Source organism: Kogia breviceps, chromosome 10 (assembly GCF_026419965.1).
Source record: "Kogia breviceps isolate mKogBre1 chromosome 10, mKogBre1 haplotype 1, whole genome shotgun sequence".
NCBI lineage: Eukaryota > Metazoa > Chordata > Mammalia > Artiodactyla > Physeteridae > Kogia > Kogia breviceps.
In genome coordinates, this window is record NC_081319.1 from 71,924,978 (window position 1) to 71,940,043 (window position 15,066).

A 15,066-nucleotide genomic window follows, 5' to 3' on the forward strand; every position below is an offset into this window, starting at 1 on the left:
AATAGCCAAGTCTGAATTTGAATCCAGGTCCAACTCCAAAGCTCTCTGTATCGTACAAGCTGCTAACTTTGGCCTAAGAGTAGAAAACTCTTATAATTAACTGTGAATTTCTGGTGGGTTGCATTAACTTTCTTGGCTCTTGCTTTCTTCATCTGTAAAATGAGAGGATTGAGCTAGATCTTTAAAGTTAATTCTGGTTGTAAAATTCTGTTATTTCTGGTTTCTTTATTGAATTGAAATGGAGAATGTGTAAAGCTTCTACTTAGTTCTCTTGTTTGCAGCCAGTTTGGTTTGTAATCTTTACTTTTAGCCCGATGATTTTTTCATACCATCGTCCAGTGGAGGTGCAGAAGAAGGCATCAGTGGGAGGATGGGTTAAAGGAAGGTGCATTATGACAGCTGCAGATTTACAAAAGAAAACTTAGAGAAAAGTACCTGAACATCAAGCAAGGAACATGGCAAACACGGGCTGGAGATTGTGTAGGTGGGACCTGGTAATTGTCTTTAGACACCAACATCTTTAACTTCAAAGGGTTATTGTGCCTCAGTGAGTGATTCTGTGTGTTTGTCTGTTTCCAGGCATTGGGGATTCTGTTAAATAGTACAATGATGACTCAGTTTCAATTCTTTTAGGGTCTTTTATAACATTTCTAATTAAATGATAGAGAGGTGGCTATAGGAGGGACACAATGATTATTGACATAGGAGAGCTAATGAGGTGATATGATACAAAAAAGCATCATTTGCAATATTTTTATTCCACTTATACAGTACCTTTTTCTCTGAGGGTGCTGTACAAATAACATTGAGATAATAAGCCATTTTGAAATGTCAAAACACTGAAGAATAAGAAAGTGGCTAGGAGAAATAAATACACAGAAGCACTGATGGGCCTGCACAGCAGGTTAGCAATTCTTTGGCTAAATCCATTGCATTCACCATTGGTGCTGTAAATGGGTGGGGGCTTGACCTGGAGGCCTTTTCCTTGGGCCAATCTAATGGCACACCATTTCTACATCCTGTGGTTGAGATTGAAGACCATGAGTTTTCGTGTCAGATGGATCTGTATTTAAATCCTGATCCTGCTACTTACTAGCTATTAACTTGGAACAAATTTCCTAAATTTTCCAAGCCTCAGTTTCTTCATCAGTAAAGTGGTGGTAATTATAACTCCCTTGTTAGGGTTTTTCAGAGGATTAAAGTAAATGAGATAAATACATAAAACATTTAGTTCAGTGCCTGGCACATGGTAAATGCAACATAAATGCTAGCTAGCTGTTATTATGCTCAGAATATGTCAGAATAGTGATTCTGATGAGGTTATAGAGCATAATAGCAACAGCTTCTCTGGTTCAAAAGATAAGGCAAAATGGAGTTGTCAGGATCTTCTTTTCCTTTTCTGAATTGATGCAGTGAAGTATAGTCTGTATTTCATAGACTAGTGTAAGAGTTTTTAAAATGAAACATACCGAGACTAAATATAATTATTTAAACAGTCATACACTGACCACTAGCTTTAAGAAATAAAAAAAATTACAGATAGAATTGAAGATCCCGTTTCCTCCCTCCCTCCCACCCCCAGATAATTATTATCCTAAATTTGGTGTATCATTTCCACATTTTTATTGTAATTATGTACCAATAAATGGTATTTTTACATATTTTAAATTTTTATATAAATATTATTAGATATATCTTTCTGTAGCTTGCTTTTCTCTCTCAACATTGTTTTTGAGATTTTTCTGTTGTACTTATAGCTCTATTCATTTATTTTAACTGCCATAGAGTATTTCATCATATGAATGAATACATCACTTTAATCTATTCTCTGTCAGTGGACATTGACTGTAATTTTGAATATTTCTGCATAGCTCTCACTTCACACCCCCCACCCTCCCCAAATCTCAGAGGTAACCACCCTCCTGAATTGTGTTAATTTTTTTTTAGCGTTTATAGATACATATTCCTAAACAATATATTATTTGAAGTTTTGCCTGTTTTTAAGGTTTGTGCAGTACAGTCTTACTATGTTATCTAGTGACTTACTTTTTTGTTCAACATTATAATTTTGAGATTTATTCATGTTGATGTGTGTGGCAATAGTTATTTTCACTGTGTACATTATTCCATTATTTGAATATAATATAATTTATGGTCCTTTAGGTCTGACTTTTTACTATTACAAACAGTATGTAATAAACATCCTTGTACCTGTGTGTTGAATTTCTGTCAGGCATATACCTAGTAATAAAATGACTGGGGTATAGGTAATGTATGTGCATCTTTATCTTTAATGGATATTGATAAGTAGTAATTCATTTAATTATACATATTTTCTATTTTCTAATTTGACCCATGAGTTTAAAGTGTATTTTTTTTTTTTTTTTTTTTTTGCTGTATGTGGGCCTCTCACTGTTGTGGCCTCTCCCGTTGCGGAGCACAGGCTCCGGATGCGCAGGCCCAGCGGCCATGGCTCACGGGCTTAGTTGCTCCGCGGCATGTGGGATCTTCCCGGACCAGGGCACGAACCCGTGTCTCCTGCATCGGCAGGCGGATTCTCAACCACTGCGCCACCAGGGAAGCCCTAAAGTGTATTTTAGAAACTTCCAAATATATAGGATTTTTGTTAACAATTTTTAACTTAATTGCTCTGTGGTCAATTAATAATGTGTGTATCTTACTAATTCTTTGGTGTCTATTGAGACTTTTGCTTTATAACCTAATGTGTGGGCAAGGTTTATCCAGGTTTTAGGCAGTTTTTATAAATATTCCAAATGTGTTTGAAAATAATTCATTATCTAACTGTCAGTTTCCCATAGATACAATCATTTTTGCTTTGCATATTTTGAGGCTTTGTTATTAGGTGCATACAGATTAAGAGTTGTTTTATATTTCTGGTAATTTTTTTTCACTATTATGTAATGATCCTCTTTATCTCTAATAAAGCTTTTGCCTTAAAGTCTACATTTCCTAACAGTACTATAGCTATTACTGGCTTTTTAATCGTTTGTATTTGCTGGTATTTTGTTTATATACTTTGAAAGTTTTCTCTCATGTTAATGTTTTTAGTATGTCTCTTGGAAACTACATAAAACAGGACTTTGTTTATTCAGTCTGAATTTTCTGACTGCTAGGTTTAGTCTGTTTATATTTATTACCACTACTGATATACCTGTACTTATTTCTACCACATTATTATGTGTTTTCTATTTACCCTTTTTTCCTTGATTATCTCTACCCTAAAATTTTAACATGTATTTGGCTTTGCAGAGTCTTTCATTAAAATCAGTGTGTCTACCACTCATCTTGGAAATCTTTAACTCACTTACCCTCCACCAGTCTTCTGTTTTTGGACCAATATTTTACTTCAATTCTTTTTATCACCCAAATTAGTTTTAATTTTTATACTAACTTGCATTATTTTCTAATACCCAAGGCAATTGTGAACTCCTTATTTAAACTGGTTTTCTCACTCTTTCTCTTCAGATTTTCAAAAGAAACAACCAGACGATGATTCTGCACCAAGTACAAGTAACAGCCAATCAGATTTGTTTTCCGAAGAGACCACCAGTGACAACAGCAATACCTCGATAACCACGCCAACTCTTAGTCCCAGCCAGCAGCCGCTTCCGACAGAACTGAATGTAACTTCACCAAGTAAAGAGGAGTGTAAGTCTCAGATCCTGTGAAGTGGTAGAGAAAGCAGCCTAAGAATCATATCATGAGTTTCTTGGTAATTCCTCTTCCAGAAAAAATGATAGCAGCTCTTTCAATTCAAGATTAAGTGTTAACATATAGGCCCAAGTCAGCAAGGTAGAGAGTAAGTTTCAGCCTTCCATTGAGCTTAAGGTTTTTTTTTTTTTGTTTGTTTGGTTTTTTTTTTTTTTTTTTGTGTGTGTGTGTGTGTGTGTGTGTGTGTGTGTTTTAAATTTTATTTATTTATTATTTTTGGCTATGTTGTGTCTTCGTTGCTGTGTGCGGGCTTTCTCTAGTTGTGGTGAGCGGGGGCTGCTCTTTGTTGCAGTGTGCAGGCTTCTCATTGCAGTGGCTTCTCTTGTTGTGGAGCACGGGCTCTAGGCGTGCGGGCTTAAGTAGTTGTGGCACTCAAGCTCAGTAGTTGTGGCTTGCAGGCTCTAGAGCACAGACTCAGTAGTTGTGGTGCACTGGCTTAGCTGTTGCGTGGCATGTGGGATATTCCTGGACCAGGGCTCAAACCCGTGTTCCCTGCATTGGCAGGCGGATTCTTAACCACTGCGCTACCAGGGAAGCCCACTTAAGGTTTTCTTAAAGGATTGCCTTTTATGTTAACTGTCAGGGTACATGAGGTTTGGAACCAGTTTATGGCAGTTGTTCTCAGCTCTGGCTGTAAATTGGAATCCACTGGGGATTTTTAGAACAATTTTAATCTTCAGCACCATTCCCTGAATCTGTAATTTAATTGGTCTGGAGTGAGGCTCACTTATCTGTTCTTTTTAATTCTTTAGAGAATTCAAATATGCAGCAAGAATTGCAGACCACTGGTCTAGGGAACTTAACCTGATTTAGGAACCTTTGATTGCAGCCTTGCCTCTGTCACTAAGTGGACCTCAAGTGTTTCTAGGCAGTTAACAAGATAACACTATATACTTCATAGAACATAGGATATTTGAAGGGTGGAGGAAGTTTCTTTTACTCTTCTGTAAGTTCTCAGTGACAGAATACTATTATCATATATGTAATATGGAAGTCCATTGTCCACTTAAGCTTTATAATGCTGTAACCATTTCCTTTAGGGCACAACTGTAACTGACAGGGTTTATTGAAAATTGTAGTGATGTTATGACATAGCAGCTTTTTACCTTTTAAAAGCTTTACTTAATAGGTTGAAATCTGGTGTTTCAAATTTAATGAATATCTAGAAATCCTTGGAATATGGTAGGTTAGAATGTTCTATCTACTAACTTTGGAAAGTTAGCAGAGAACAAATGTTTATCTAAACTCCTATCATAAACCACTGTACTAGGTAAAGTTGAGAATATAAAGGTAAAAAAGGCCATAGTCCCTGTCCTCAAAGAATTTACTGTTTAGCAGTGGAAATTAAATATATTTCTTATATCAGTAGTTCTCAACCAGGAGTGAGTTTGCCCCTCCCCCTCCACCCAATGCTGTAAACATCTGACACTGTATCTGACAGCCCTCCACAGCAAGGAATTATCCAGCCTGACATGTTAGTAATGCCAAGGTTGAGAAACCCTGATACATGGTTGTATGCACCTATTTTAATGGTCTTTCTTACATATTGAAGACAGCGACTGTTGAAGAAGGGTGTTGGTTTACTGGAGAAGGTGCTGTTGAAGATAGATGCAATATGGTGGAAAGCTGCATGGAGTTCTGCAATGGCAAGTGACTCCTTTAGGGCCATTTATGGAGGACAAGGCTGGACAGGTAGATTGTGGCTGTGCCATAGAGGCTTGAATGCTCAGCGAAGATATTTGGATGTTAGACAGTAGCCATGTTTTTGAGCAAAGGAAGTAATATTACTACAGTTATTTTGCAGAAGTAGCATGGCAGTATTGAAAATGGGAAGGATTATACTAGATAACATTGCACAGGGAAAATTTTTAAATTATTGTAACCTATTGAATAGAGGCCTAGGTAAAGGTGTTGAAATTATGTAAGAGGAGAAAAAAAAATGAAAATGGTAGTGATAATGTTAAGGCAGTAGGTTTTGTCTTGTTTTTAAAAATCTGTTGAGGGTTGTGTACTTATTGAGAGGCTGATGGAAGCTCTGGCCCCTTGTCTCAGAAAAATACACACCAACCATTTATACTCAATTTTGAATAAAATTTTTCTGAAGCTCACTATGGCCTTTGGTTAAGAACTCCTTGTCTAAGGGTAAGGTTGGAGCTGATCAGAATCTCATCTTATGGAATGGCATCTGACTGGATCCACACATACCAGGATCAGGCCAGGATCAAAACAACTTGAGCAGCCCAAGTGCTCTGAGATAACAACAGCTTCCTTTAATTGAGCACTTTATGTGCAAGACACTGTTCTATATGTTTTGCATATTTTTTCTTTTACTCTTCATGACAACTCATTGAGGTGTAAATACTCAGTTTCCCCATTGTATAGAAGGAAACAGGCACAAAGAGATCAAGTCATTTGCCTGTGGTAGCAAACTAGTAACCAGAATAGCATTCAAATTCAGGCATTTGGCTTTAGAACTCATGCTTTTAATTAGTTAAATCACAATGTGAAATATAACTGCCGCAGAGATTAGAAATATTCATGTTGGTAAGATCAACGCTTTTTTTCTGTGAAATTAAGGTATGTGGAAACTCACATGGTAACCAAAAGTTACTTGATTAATTCATCATGAAATATCCTTATAACAGGGATTGAAAATAAAAACACTATATCCATATGACTGTATGACTAAAATATTTTCTCTGGAGTCAGATTTTTATGAGAAGCAGACCCATAACAAGGATTTAAATAGCAAATGGCAGAGTGTAGACTCAGAACAAGTGGAGTTAGATGAAGTGAAAGTTTGAGTCATGCTGATTGTCAGGTGCACTCTGAGGACATATAGGGAAGGTCTTACGTTCAGTACAAGATTCCATCTTTATGCCCTTTTTCCTCTCCTCTGCTTGGGATTAGACCTACCCTGAGCTCTGGAGCCCCTAGGACACAGCACTTCCTGTGTTTCCATCACTTGCCAATCTAGGCTGCTGTAGACTGCCACATTTTTCCTTTCGATATATACGTAAATACCTTCAATCTGATTAAGGATGTGTAGTTCTACCAGTTTCAGATCCATTCTCTCTTTCTGGTGACATCACTGCTTTAAACCATTGTGTGTTTAACTCTTCAAGTGAAACTCTCAGAGTCTAATCTCATTTCCTAATTCTTGTGGAGCTCATTATTGTAAACCTTGGGTTTTCATAGATCTGGAGAGAGGAGGAGATTTGCTAATATGAGGTTTAACGATGACTTAAGTGTTCAACTGTGCAGTTTGAGTTGGAGCTCGGGAGAAAGAAGTCAAGGTTGGCTTCATCCACATGCAGATGATAAGTGAAGCCTTAGGGGTTAAGTGAGATTGCCAAAGGTGAGAAGAAAGAAAAGCCGTGAGAATAAGAACCTAGAGGGAAACCAAAACAGAGGAGGCAACTGAAGAAGTCAGAGAGGAGGCAAATGATAGTGGGCAAGGTCACAAAAGGCAAGGAACAGATTTCAAGGCTTTATTAATAATAATGAAAATATTCACTCATGTTTATGAAGTGTTTGGCTATCTTCTAAGCCCTTTACACATACTAACATTTAATTCTCACAGTGCCCTATAAGGTAGGTGCTTTTATTATCCCTATTTTTACAAATGAGGAAGTTGAAACATAGAGTGGTTCAGTAACTTCTACCCAAAATTCAGAGCTCTTGCTGCCCAGTGTAGCTCACGCTCCAACCCATTGATTCGGCTCCAGAGCCTGTGCTTTCAACCACTATAGTATATTGCCTCAACATTGTGAAAATGCTTCAGGAAACTGTAAGCTGACAAGAAAAATTTGGATTTGGTGATTATGTGATTAATTCTCTTAATAAACTATTTAATAAACTGTTCCAGTGGTTTGTATATTCATTTAGCAGTCTTTGCTAAATGGCACTAGGTTAAGTGCTGGGTACAGAAATGAATAAGATTAGGTCTCTATCCACAGGGAGGTCACCTTTTCAGATACATAGTCTCTCCTTGAGTTTCTGGTTTGTTCTCCCTAACAGGTGCATGAGAATTTTAGGGTGAAAGGGAGGCAGTAGCGGGAATAGTGGTTAATAAGCATGTCATTTGCAAAAGCTTTCTCAGGCGAGTTTTGCCATCTCACCTAGGTTGAAAACTATGCTAGAGTGAGGAGATATGTGCCTGGTTTGTGGCTGGGGGGGATATAGGGATAAGAAAAGTAAGGAAGGTTTGTTAAAGCTGTCAGGGCAGATGCATTGTAAGTCAACAGGAGGTAATTAAAGTGATTGCCAAGTAGTGGTGAAGACCCAGGTGAGAGTAGACAGCCTGATCCATTGATACCTTGTACATTTCTTGAACTGTGACCTACCTAGGAGAAGAAAGGTGGAGGAAGAGGCAGCAGGAGATTATTTATATTAATCTTTTAGTATCTTCAAGAGACCAGAATTTCATCTGTTGGTCCTTAGCTTCCCCTAGAGAGTTATGGAGAAATAAGGTGTGGGAGTTTCTGGGAAATGGGTTTGGGATTCCAAATCCAAGTACTACATAATCTGTAAACTCTGTAGTAGTTATGGATCCATTGTTATTGTAGAACTGGAAGTGCTGAGTCTTCTTTGGGCTTGTGAAAGGTTTTACTTTTCTTCCTCATAAGCAATACTCATTCTCTTGATTACATCTGCTTTCTGCTTCTCAAAGTTAAATGAATATAAGAACAGAAAGGTGGTGAGAGTCTGGGTACATTAATGCTGTTTGGAAAAGACTGCAGATAGAATAAGACCTATTGACAAGAATGTGTAAAGCAGAGAACAGGACAGATTTTTATCCAAAAGAATTTCTTAGAACACCTTGACTGGAGGTCAATAAAACAGGTGTCCAAAAGCTCAAAGTGATATTTCTTTGTCTAAACACACATGTGTCTCTTCCTATCCCATCTTATGTTTGTGCAGAAGAGTAACTTTAGCCATTAGAAGCATTTTCAAAAAGCAGTTGTAAACAAAATTCTAATAGTGACCAAAGGACTTGTCGTAACATTTAAATGCTATAAAAATGGTAACAGCTATCACCAGAGTACTTACTAAGTACCAGGCACTGTTCCAAATTTTTATTTGTATTAACCTACCTCATATTCATAATACCCTGTAAAGCGGGTGGTATTACCCTATCTATTTTGCAGATGTGAAAATGGAGGCACAGGATGATTCTGTATCTCGCCCAACATCATAGAGCAGCCTGGCTTTCCAGCACCACCCCATTGCTGCCTGTCTCTGTAGTGATTTGTGGTGTAAAGGCCGTTGCTTGCAAGTAAACTACAGAGGAAGGAATGTTGCACAAACACTTAAAAAGAACAAAATAACATACATTTCTTAATGCTCTTGCTACTACCAATTTATTGTTCTTTCAATTTCCAGGTTTTTCATAGAAGAGATAAATTGTGGTTTATATAGTTTCTTTTTTTTTTTTTCCTCCCACATCTTTATTGGAGTATAATTGCTTAACAATGTTGTGTTTGTTTTTGCCTTACAACAAATTGAATCAGCTACTGTACTTTCTTTTTTCCTTTTTCTTTTTTTTTTTTTTTTTTTTTTTTAAGATATCTATGACCCCAAACAGGCATAGAACATTTTCCTAGAAGCTTCAATTCTAGTCTAGGAGACATTGATCTTTTTTTTTTTAAATAAATTTATTTATTTTTGGCTGCTTGGGTGTTCGTTGCTGCGCTTGGGCTTTCTCTAGTTGCGGCGAGCGGGGGCTATTCTTTGTTGTGGTGCATGGGCTTCTCATTGCAGTGGCTTCTCTTATTGTGGAGCATGGGCTCTAGGTGCATGGGCTTCAGTAGTTGTAGCACGTGGGCTCAGTAGTTGTGGCTTGCAGGCTCTAGAGCGCAGGCTCAGTAGTTGTGGCGCACAGGCTTAGTTGTTCCGTGGCATGTGGGATCTTCCCGGACCAGGGCTCGAACCTGTGTCCCTTGCATTGGCAGGCGGATTCTTAACCACTGTGCCACCAGGGAAGCCCTGTACTTTGTTTCTTGAGCCAACTTTTGAAATAATGTCAGGTTGTGGGTAGAACGCTGGAACTGCTTGTTAAAGCTGTCAGGGCGGATGCATTATATGAAATTCTGGTCTCTTTGAGGGTACTAAAAGATTAATATGAGTAATCCCCTGCTGCCTCTTCCTCCACCTTTCTTCTCCTGGGTGGGTCACAGTTGAAGAAATTTGCAAGGTGTCAGTGGATCACCTGGGTTTTCACTGCTACTTAGCAGTCACTTTAGTTATCTACTCATGACTTAGATAGTGCATCTGCCCTGATAGCCTTAGCAAGATGAGCAGATGACTGGTCACCTTAAGTCAGAGTCTTATAAGATTGGACTTAAGAGATTTTTTAAAAGACCCTTCTATTTCTCCTATTAATTAGATTTCCTATTGTTATGCTCTTAAAGGCCTGGACATCCTTGCTTGTGCCCTCTGGGGAGCCTTATGGTGTACGTGCCTACAGAGCTAGGTTTTGTGGGGTTTTTGCTGGCGGGTTCAGAGGTTAGCCAGTCCCACTATGTACTGGAGGGAAATGTGAGGTATTGGTGGAGAGTTAGCTGGTCTGTTTCTTTCTAGGCAGGAGAGGAAGAGAACTGATACCTGCTACTAGGGAAGAGTAATGGCAAGAAATGGGCTTGTTTTTAAATATTCTGACATTCTAATCTAACAGTTAGAGAGGGCCCACCTCATACAGAACACTTTTCTGAACTGTGTAGAGGCACATACTAAGCAATAAACAGCAACCAACACATATATAAAACAATAGCTTTTTTTTTTTCCAAATATCTTTTTTTTTTGGTTATATTCTTTTTTTTTTAACATCTTTATTTGAGTATAACTGTTTTACAATAGTGTGTTAGTTTCTCCTTTACAACAAAGTGAATCAGTTATACATATACATATGTTCCCATATCTCTTCCCTCTTGCATCACCCTCCCTCCCACCCTCCCTATCCCACCCCTCTAGGTGGTCACAAAGCACAGAGGTAAACTCCCTGTGCTATGAGGCAGCTTCCCACTAGCTATCTATTTTACATTTGGTAGTGTGTATATGTCCCTGCCACTCTCTCACATCATCACCGCTTACCCTTCCCCCTCCCCATATCCTCAAGTCCATGCTCTAGTAGGTCTGTGTTTTATTCCCGTCCTACCACTAATCTCTTCATGACATTTTTTTTTCTTAGATTCCATATATATGTGTTAGCATACGGTATTTGTTTTTCTCCTTCTGACTTACTTCACTCTGTATGACAGACTCCAGGTCTATCCACCTCATTACAAATAACTCAGTTTCATTTCTTTTTATGGCTGAGTAATATTCCATTGTATATATGTGCCACATCTTCTTTATCCATTCATCTGTTGATGGACATTTAGGTTGCTTCCATGTCCTGGCTATCGTAAATAGAGCTGCAATAAACATTTTGGTACATGACTCTTTTTGAATTATGGTTTTCTCAGGGTATATGCCTAGTAGTGGGATTGTGGGGTCATATGGTAGTTCTATTTGTAGTTTTTTAAGGAACCTCCATACTGTAAAACAATAGTTTTTAAGAGAAGTTGGCAAAGTATACCCACACGCCAAATTGGCCCATCACCTTATTCTTAGCTCGAAGGAGCTAAGAATGATTTTAAATGAAAAAGATCTAAAGGACAGTAATTTTACATGTGAAAATTATATGAAATTCAGATTCCAGTGTTCACAAATAAATTTTTATTGGAACACAGCCATGCTAATTCACGTATGTATTGCCTGTGGCTTCGTCTGCACTTTAACAGCATAACTGGGTAGTTACTACACAGACCCAGTGGTCCTTTGCAGAGAAAGTTCGTCAACCCCTGTTTTTCAAAGCCCTCTGACAAACGTTATTTTTCTGGGATCATCCTAACAGTCTGCAGCATAGGCAGGGCAGATAGTCTCCTCCTTATTCTACAGATGAGGAAAAGGTTTGAATGGTGACCTGCCTTGAGTCACATGACAGGGCTAGAACTCAGCTCTGGGCCTTTTTTCATCCATAATGCTGAAAATTTTTCCTGTTCTTCTCTACTGCGTATACCCAAGAGATGATTTTGTTGTAACCAAAAGAAAATATACAGGAAAAGTGAGAACCATACTAACTGGAATGTTCGTGAAGACGTTTAATGAATAAAGCTTCATTTCCAAGTGCTGGATGGATTTTCCTTTAATATGACAGTGATTCTCAAAACAGAAATTTGAGAGCATTCTTTATCTGTGTTAAATTAATTTTTTTGAACAAGGTGATTTCCATTGTTTCCTTGGAAACTGGTTCCTGGTCACAGCCTAACTTCCCCAGGCATTTAAAAAATAAAATGGTGGCACGTTTTAACAGATTTCCTTGCTAAACTGCCCTTGGGTCTTTGAACATGAGTTGGGCTTCATTGGCTGCTAGTCTTCATTCCTGTCCGACAGATCTGTCCCTTGGAAAATTAATATCACTGCCACTGAGTGGCTGAATTTCATGTTCGTCTTGTTTTACTAATTTTATAATAATCTCTAAGGGAAACTAGTTTTCCCTTTTTGAACTATGCCTACTTGAAGACGAGGTAGTGTGCAAAACAGGCTGACTTATTCTAGTAGTACATTCAGAAAATATTACCTATTAAAAATATTTTATGCTTTCCTGCTGGGCTGGTTTTAAGTGAAATATGGTGAGATTTATTTACAGTTCTCTCTGTATGTGTCTTTCTCTTCCTTTTTCTCTAATGAAGCTTGGAGCATCAGGCCATTTATCAGAGATAATTATACAACAGATGGAGCTTTTCTGATATATAATAGTATCAAAGTGGGACATTCTTTCCCATGATGAAGAATGCCAAAATTTTAAATGTCTCTTCTGATTTTAATTTAAAGGTACTTTTTTTTCCCAGTACATTTATTTATCTTGAAGCTGATTCTGTAAAGCATGGTGCTTTTATTAGGGCTTGTGTTCTAAAAGGATTGGTACTTTGCAGTACAGTTTGATAATGTACAGTTATATGCTGTATTGAATTGAATGGTTGTAATTCACCAGGAATCAATGTATGGGATCATTGAATGAATCCCAGTCAAAATGCAAAAGAACTGACCAGTTTAGCAGTGTTTTCTTATGGAAATTACTTCTATTTCACACTGTTAGCTGGATCAGAACTTGTTCAAGCACTTAGAGTGTCATCTGACCTTTTTTGTAGTCTAAAAATAGAGTCAAAATTAAAGCAAAACCATGACTTTTAAATTACTTATTGGCTGCCCTCTTTTTTGTCTAAAGTTATTTTATTTTTTAAGTATACAAGTAAAGCAAAGACATACAGGTTTATGTATGTTAGAAGGTGAAAATATTCTTTTAATGCCTCCACCCCGTTCCCCACCCCCCAAATTCCCACTCTTTCCAGAGATAACCACTGTTTATTTATTTTGGATTATATATATTCTTTTTCTATGCATGTCTTTCTGTATACATGTCTACATAAATATAAGGTTTTCTTTATACAAATGAGAACATACTATACATATTGTTTTGTAACTTGCTTTTTTACTTAACGATATATTTTAGAGATCTTTCTAGGTCAGCGTAATTCTTTTTAAACTGCTCTGTAGTATTCTGTATTATTATTATTTTCTCTTTTCTTTTGAGACTATTTCTGATATTTCACTGCTATAAGCCATATGATGTAAACATTTTTAAACATAAGTAATGGTGCATGTATCATTTTTCCATGATAAATACATGGAAGAAGAACTAACAAGTCAAAGAATATGTATTAAAATTTTATATACACCACCAGATTAACTTCCAAAATGACATTACTAGTTTCTTCCTATATGCCACTTTATTTGAGTGAGCATTTTTCCCATACTTTTACCAATATTAGGTGTTCTTTTTTGGGGGGCAACAGGCAAAAGAAAAGCTTATCTTAACTTGCATTTCCCTGACATCTCCTGATAGTGAGATTGAGCACTGTTTCATATGTTTATTAGCTATTTGTATCTCCATTGATTTGCCTATCTGTATTCTTTGCTTATTTTTTTGTTAGCCTTTTTTTCTTCCTGATTTGTAGGAGCTCCTTACATATTCTGGATATTTGTTATGTATTCTTATATATTTGTTACATATCATGTAAATATTTTGTTCTGGTATGTCACTTGACTTTTAATTTTGATTTGGGTGCCTTGTATTCCATTAGAAAATGCACAGATTTTAAAATTCAAGTCTGTTAGTTTGTCTTCTAGATTTGTGTGTTTCTTAGAAGGCTTTCTCCATCACAGGGTTATAAAAATATTTTTCTTTATATTTTACAGTTTATATTTATATTTAGCTCTTGATTCCATCTGGAATTTATTTTGTATATGATATGAGGTATAGGGATTTACCTTTATTATTTTTCCAAATGGATAACCAATTATGTTGAAACCACTTATCAACTAGGCCTGGTTTGAAATTCCGTTACCATTTTATAAACGTAAATCTGTTTTTAGACTCTTTTATTTTGTTCCATTGGTCTAATTGTATATTCCTGAGACTGGAAAATAACTTTGTGGTGTGTATTGGTATCTGATAGAGCTAGTTCCCCCTTAGTTTATCTTTTTCTAAATTTTGTTGGCTATTTTTTTGCATTTTTTCTTCTCGATGCACTTTGTCAAATTCTATTAAAACTTACAGTGTGATTTTTAATTGGGTTTACACTGAAAATATAGGTTTATTTGGGAATAATTGACATTTTAATACATTATTGGGCCTTCTCATATAGGAATATAATTTGTCTTCATTTGTTCAAACCTTAAATATTCTTGAGTAAAGATTTATTATTTTATTAGTGTAAGCCTTATATATTTCTTGTTAGAAATTCTTCTTTATAGCTTTATATATGTATTTCCTGTTCCTAACTCCGATACTACTTCTTATTACTAATGTATGTGAAATATATTAGTATTTCACACATAAATGTAGTATTTGCTGCAGGTTTTTTTGTAGATATTATTTATCAGGTTAACAAACTTCTATTTTTAGCTTGTTAATTTTTTTAAATCAGAGAGGAATGCTTATAAAACACTTTTCAGCATCTGTTGAGATGATCATATACATTTCTCCTTTAATATGTAATCTCTTAATTTAATAGACTTCCAGTGTTAAACCATCTTTGCATTCCTTGAATAAACTCTGTTCTTTCAGTGTACTGATGCATTAAAAATGCTAATTTTATTTTAAATTTTGTACCTTTTTAATAAGTGAGTTAATTTTGTGTACGTGTGTGCTTATATATGGTGGGCATGCTATTCCTGTCTAGTTTAGATACTAATTACATTAATCTCATAGAAAGCTTTTCATCTTTT

At 36.5% G+C, this 15,066-nt stretch overlaps 1 protein-coding gene across 4 annotated transcripts in view; it reads left to right on the plus strand.

Annotated features, from left to right (window-relative positions):
* ZFAND3 (zinc finger AN1-type containing 3) overlaps positions 1-15,066 on the plus strand; it is a 329,028-nt gene that overhangs the window by 248,438 nt on the left and 65,524 nt on the right. For all 4 annotated transcript variants that reach the window (XM_059077220.2, XM_067006131.1, XM_067006128.1 and 1 more), the window contains one exon: positions 3,487-3,669. In XM_059077220.2, the coding sequence (XP_058933203.1) occupies positions 3,487-3,669 (183 nt within the window). The remainder of the gene's footprint in view (positions 1-3,486; positions 3,670-15,066) is intronic.